This window comes from Schistosoma haematobium, chromosome 1 (genome assembly GCF_000699445.3).
Source record: "Schistosoma haematobium chromosome 1, whole genome shotgun sequence".
Lineage (NCBI taxonomy): Eukaryota > Metazoa > Platyhelminthes > Trematoda > Strigeidida > Schistosomatidae > Schistosoma > Schistosoma haematobium.
This window is the reverse complement of record NC_067196.1, coordinates 33,268,759-33,275,380: the sequence shown is the minus strand read 5'-3', so window position 1 is coordinate 33,275,380 and position 6,622 is coordinate 33,268,759. Positions and strand designations below refer to the sequence as shown.

The 6,622-nt window shown below is 33.8% G+C and overlaps 1 protein-coding gene across 1 annotated transcript in view; it reads right to left on the bottom strand.

Annotated features, from left to right (window-relative positions):
* Positions 1–3,286: 3,286 nt before the first annotated feature.
* Positions 3,287–6,622, bottom strand: part of MS3_00010099 (uncharacterized protein) — a gene marked incomplete at its 5' end in the record, with an annotated part of 44,821 nt that continues 41,485 nt past the window's right edge. Inside the window, 2 exons of the mRNA XM_051218436.1 lie at positions 3,287–3,470; positions 5,411–5,488. Of these exons, the coding sequence (XP_051073772.1) occupies positions 5,420–5,488 (69 nt within the window). The 3' untranslated portion in view covers positions 3,287–3,470; positions 5,411–5,419. The remainder of the gene's footprint in view (positions 3,471–5,410; positions 5,489–6,622) is intronic.

Genomic DNA, 6,622 nt, shown 5'->3' with positions numbered 1-6,622 from the left:
CTTCGGTCTTTGATGCGGTGACATCTGTAGGGAGGTCTGTGTGTGATGCCTCGATGTCCGGTGGATTTAATGGGGCTGGTCTATTCAACAGTTCTTAGAAGTATTCTACCCACCTGTTCCTCTGTTCCTGAATCTCCGTGATTGTCATGCCTTCTTTGTCCTTTACCGGTCTCTGGTTGACTATATCTCCCTGCTGGTTTCTTCGTTGTATTATATAGCTGTTTCATATTACCACCTCTTTCGGTTTTTTGCCGTCGTTGCCAGCTCATCCACGTATTTCTGCTTGTCCTCTTTAATACTCCTCTTCACTTGCTTGTTTGCTTCTGTGTACTCAGCTTGTACTTTCGCATTCTCTGCTTGTGTCCGGGTGTTGATGATTGCTATCTTCTTGTTCTTCTTTTCTTCAATATTGTCCAAGGTTTCGATGGAGATCCACTCCTTATGATGATGCTTTTTGCGGCCCAGAATCTCTTGACACGTTGAAATTAGTGTTTCTTTGATCCTTCTCCAGTTATGTCCCAAAGTAGATTCTTCTTTCAGTAGAATGTCCACCTGTAGCTCTCTTAGAGTTACTGCCGGTCTCAAATGCGGATAAAGTAGGAGGGTTGGGCATGAGGTCGGTAACACCAACCAGACTAAACAAATTAAACCATTTAAACTGTGCCCTTGGAATTGAAGGAAGAATTATGACGCCTCAGGATGAAAGGCGAGATTCTTCGGAAGTCACGAGGCCTATGCCCGTTCTAACAACCATAGCAACAATTTTTATAGGTACATGGAACGTCCGGACAATTTTGTCGTATACTGATGATTATTCATTGTTAATCTTGATCTATTTCCCATATTATTTCATGAAACTAAGTGCCTAATAAATTATTAGTTCCTTTTACGCCTCTGAATCGGATGGAAAAGTGGAACTCAATCGTTCTTTTTTATTCATTCTCCCTTGACAGTATGTTACTTCTAAAGCAAGACAACAAAGTTATCAGAGATTGGAGGTTTTTAATTTCATGAATAGAATTTGAAATATTTTTTATTTCTGGATAAACGAACGGAACTAAATGTTTATTTTAATGTCTTGGAAAAAGAACCCAGTAGATTTATTGTTTAGTTTGGTATTTGTTTAAATCCAGAACGTAATTTAAACAATAATAAGCTCAGTATCATCAATCTATAAATAGACTTAGTAAAATAGGGTGTTTAAACAGAATGTTAACCATGTCTTCTAAACTATATTGATTGCTTTTTAAAAGGACAAGTATTTTATGTTTTATTCAAATCAGTGTCCTTGTTTTCAGCGGTCAAGGTTACCTGCAGGTATTTAAGGTCATCTAACTAAATAAAGTTTTTTTAAGATTATTTCATAGCATGTTACTTTTGAGCTAATAGCAATGAGATGTACAGATTGGTAAAAATACGTGAGAGATTGAACTTATATTTATTATTATAAGCCTAGATGATTTAATTAAATAGCGAATAATAATTGGATGATGATCAAGCTATACCGAGAATTGACTAAAATTAAGCAGATATAATCAATATTATGTCTAAATAACATGATGACATAAACTTTATACAACTGAACATAACGAAGTAGATATCAAGTTCACTCGACATTTAGTACGGATCAGCACTTACCTATGGCGCAAATATCTTCTAACTGAGCTAATTTCTACAAACAAACAATTGTCTTATGATCACTAACGATTACATTCAAAATTGTTCTCGATAAATTTTTATGAGAGGTTGAACCTGATAGAACTGAATCAACTTGTATGGGAGAAAGGAATTCAGTGAATTAAGGATCACTGGATTATGGCTGGATGATATTGGTTCATCGTGAGATCTGGTAGTGAAAGTTATGTATTGCGTTGTCAGCTCACTTTACTGAGAGCCCCCGACATTTTATGGACAGGGATCCCGATGCTCCTAGATTTTCAAAGGTTTACCAGCTATTGTCTGTACTTCGAAAAATTTTTTTGAATGATGAACAAATTGACTATGATAGAACCATGATTCGAATTAAACAGTCACTGTCTAAATAGTATATGAACTTAAAAGAATTGTCGATAACTTTTACCGTCATACGACTGGATATCAGTTAATTAATTTTGTTAAAAGCAGTGATATTCCAAAAGAAACAGTCTATTTCACGTGAAATTATCACATAGACAGGACAATAAGTGATAAAAATATTTACCGCAAGTATTTGATTAATTCATGGATCGTTTCACATTGATGTCACACGAAGTGAAAGTTTCAGTGATCGTAATCCGAAAACCGTGTTTTGTACCTAATTAATCATATACTATCCCACGAACAATCTGCAGTTATGTTGCCTTTGCTGAATATTTCGTACATAAATGATAACTGTCATCAGTCAAACGTATATTCATTTAGTGGGGTGGGAGGTTTGCTTCTATCACTTAACACTATATGTTCGGCCACCTCAATAACCGCAATATTTCACATAACATTTGTGCTGTTACAATCCCCTGGGATTCCTTACATTCAGTTTGGAAGACAAATTATTTGATCGATGTATAGTGAGATTTTGCATTATACGCCAAGCCGACATAAAATGTGTATACAAATTTTAACGAATTACTTTTTTCCAGAAAAAAAGACTCAGTAGAATTCATTTATGAGTATTTACTATATTGTATGAAATAAATATACAATAACTGATGTCTAATTATTTTGAACCTATTTTTCAAATCAAGTACAAGTATTCTTTCTGAGCTAAACTATATATATATATATATATATATATATATATATATTCTGTCAGTTAGTTAGTGATCCTGTCTTCTAAAATTCATTCTATTAGGTTGTTGTAATCGAACCTGTGGAGCAATTATCCAATGAGTTAACCCAGTTACCCCAATATGTTATCATTTTGTTATGATATCATTATGAAACATCTTCGATGATCTTCCCTCATCACAGATTTCTAAAGACGGTTAAGGAAATGACACAATTGAAGTTGCTGACACATTTCTTTACGCGTTAAGTAGACAGTAACACAACTATCAACCAATGAAAATGACTTGATCATGTCGCAGGAATTGAAAAAGCTTGTGTATGATGATTTGGTTTTGGCTTGTAAGGAATTTAACAAGATTTTTAAGAAATTATTATAAGTTAATTTCAATAATTAACGCTTGGTTCCTTTAAAGTAACAATAAGAAAAGAAAGAATAGGTATTATCTAACTTATCGGTTATTATTATGTTTTACCCAATAATTGTACCTTCTTGTAAATAAAAAAAGTAGACGGAAACATGTTTCTTGCATAGCACATTATATTAAATGGACAATTCAAGTCAAAATAAAATGATCTATATTAACTTTTTGTTCAGATAAATAAAATTGGAATTGTGGTAATTTCGAGTAGATCCCTCGTTTAACCAGAATAAATCTCGAATGTCAATAGATGCTAGTTTTTCATTTTCGATATTTGTATGATTCCTACAAGTAGTAAGACAGAAAATTAGTCATTAGTTCATAACGAGATTTATACACACAAACGGAATGACAATCTATTTAATAAATGATACTCCATGATAAATGAGGTGATCTACAAAGTTAAATGAACTGAAGATATGTACGAGTCAACCCATTTTCAGATGACTAATAGTCAATGTCACATAATGTGGCATACGTCATTGTGGCGTTTGATTACAGTCGTTGTATAATTATGAAGTATTAGAGTTCTGCACTAAATTTGAAATAGCTGAACGTAAAAACAAGTGTGAATTTCAGTCATGTAACGCTCAACTGATGTTAATATTCGTGATGACATCTCGTTATCAAGAAAAATGACAAAAACTTTATGGGGCTATAAATTTATGTTAAAAAACTGTGTCACGGAAAAACTTCAGTTTTATAGTAGATAATTTGCGATTATAACAGAATATATCATAGGTGTGTAAAGTAGTATTTAAAACAGTATTTTTTAATTTCAATAGTTGAGATCAAGAGTAAATTGAAGCTAGACCACCATGGAAAACCTGGAAGCACTGGACAGCCGTTTCGTCTTATTGTGAGACTCCTCAGCAGTGCACATCCACGACCCCGCCCCGAGGGATTCAAACCCAGGTCCTACCAGTCTCTCGCCAGGCGCTTAACCAACTAGACCACTGGGCCGGCATCCAATGGTGTTAATGTCTAACTTCAACTAATCCACGAAATTGAGCGACACATCCACCACTGTCATCAGTGAGTTACTACCTCACAACTGACCCGGTTGGACTCCAATGGTCACTACTCCTTACTAGAACTCCAGGATATATCTCTTGAAGCGAGTCACCAATGAGCATATGTTGATTGGTATCACAAGGGGTTTTGCGGAGATTGTAGTAATTTTATTAGTTGAGATCATGAGTCAATTGAAGCTAGACCATCATGGTAAACTAACATAGAAAGTTTGTGTATTTCAAAACTATTGAGATGAGAGTAACTAAACTGAGTTTTAAGTAGATGCTATCGTACTTGAAATTTCTAGTAACATCCAAGATAATCAGATCCGAAATAACTTTTGAAATATTAGTGACATCAACAAGAATGTAACATTTTACTTAAAAACTATTTATTTCATATCCAATGAAAAATCGTGCTAGTTTAGCTATCATATATTCAAAGATTGTTCAGCATAAAGAAGAGAAAAAAAATAGTCGTTTTATGTAAAAATTTAAAGATATATTAAATGAACTTCAAATAACAATCGATATAGAATACATTGACCATATAATTACAGTATTAAAACCTTCAGTTGTTAATTTAAGAGAAATTAAGTGCTAAGACTATCATCATTTCGGTTATTTAAAAAATGGAATCAGATTTACATCTAGAATGTCGATAAAATAAGAACAAATTCGTACTTGCAGCATCTATGGAAAGAAATAACACAATATAATGTCATGCTATAGAGTTAATTTTGCTAACGTTAAAATAATTCAGAAAGAGTTCAGGAATTACGTTGAATGAAACTTGGCGCTATCTTTATACAAATTCGTCTTCGTAGGAACGGAGAAACAAAGCAGAATTTACATAAGTGAAGATCCACTTTTGCAGCCTAATTTAATAACCAGATATATATTTAGGCTAAACCTATATATATATGTAATAGGGAAATCTAGCATTGAAGTATAGATTTCGTTTAGACTGAAAGTACTTCTGCCACGTGTTAATATCTTTTATCACTCAAAATAAGTCATTTGACTAAGTCAAGACACAAAATGAAAAGAATTGATCAGGACCAATCGAATCCCTACTAATATCTGCTTAACCGAAATAATATGACACAAAGAGACAAGTTTCTAGTGCCTCCTAGCTTCGAATAATATTCTTAGTTAAGACCAACTCTTCGATCTACTTGAAATATAGATTGTCCTTGCAAAATTATTTACCTGCTTCATTCATTGATCTTTTGTAGCAACCATTTCTGTCCATATCGGATCATTCGGTCGATATTTTGAGACTGTACTCTAGAAAAGTATAAAAAATGTATCACTTGGAAAATAATTGAAACCAGTGTAAGAAACAGAAATGTTGTTGATTTGGAGTTACTTTTTTATCACCGGATTCTGTCTACTGAAAAACCAAGAAGCACTGGGCAGTTTTCGTTGTATTTTAAGACCTCTCAGTTGTCCACATTTGATGAAATTAGCTCGCGACAATTGACTCGCAAGTTGTGATTTTAGACAGTATAAAAAAGAAATTCGTTCAAAAATTGAAGTATCTATAGGTTTCCCATTTAGAAATTTAGTTTCAACAATAAATTCATGTTATATGGTCACGGAGTTTTTCAGCTTATAGATTACAAACTAGGCCAGATCAATAAATAAATCCAGTGCTAAAAAAACTTTATCACACTCAATTAAACTGATCATAAAGTCTTAAACAATATGAAAATTTTGATTTTTAAAGCAGCTTAATTATGACTGATTAATATTGATTTTTATGAAGTTAAAGATGGAAACTTAAACTAGCTTTTTTCGGGTTGAGCAATCCACGAAAGTAGGACACAGAGTGGTGATCAGTGTTACGGTATACATTCGAAATAACCGCATCTCTTATGAAAACGGTTTTGTTTCTTGATGAAACATCCGTCCTTTCAGTCTTTTGGCACCTAATATTCCTCCTTGATCTTCCTGGAAAGAAAATAGGGCATCTGCGCAGTTCCCTGTATGTCTGATATTGGTGCTCCAGCTGGCATATTATTCGGTCTTATTACTTTGTCATTCCTGACTTATCTGATGTCCTTAATCACTTCTTCTGTTGGTGGGCTATCCACTGTAGTGAGATCTGTGTATACTAATTCAATGTTCGATGGGTTTAATGGGACTGGTCTATTCAAGAATTCTTCGAATTGTTCTGCCCATCTGTTCCTCTGTTCCTCAATCTCAGTGATTAACTTGCATTCATTGTTCTTGAATGGTCTCTCTAGTTTACCATATTTTTCTTCTGGCTTCTTCATTGCATTATGTATTTGTTTGATATTTCCTTCTCTTACAGGTTTTTCCTCTGTCATTGTTAGGTCTTCCACTTATTTCCACTTGTCGGCTCTAATGTTTGCCTCCACTCGTTTTTTGACTGCCGTGTATTCAGCGTATGTCTTG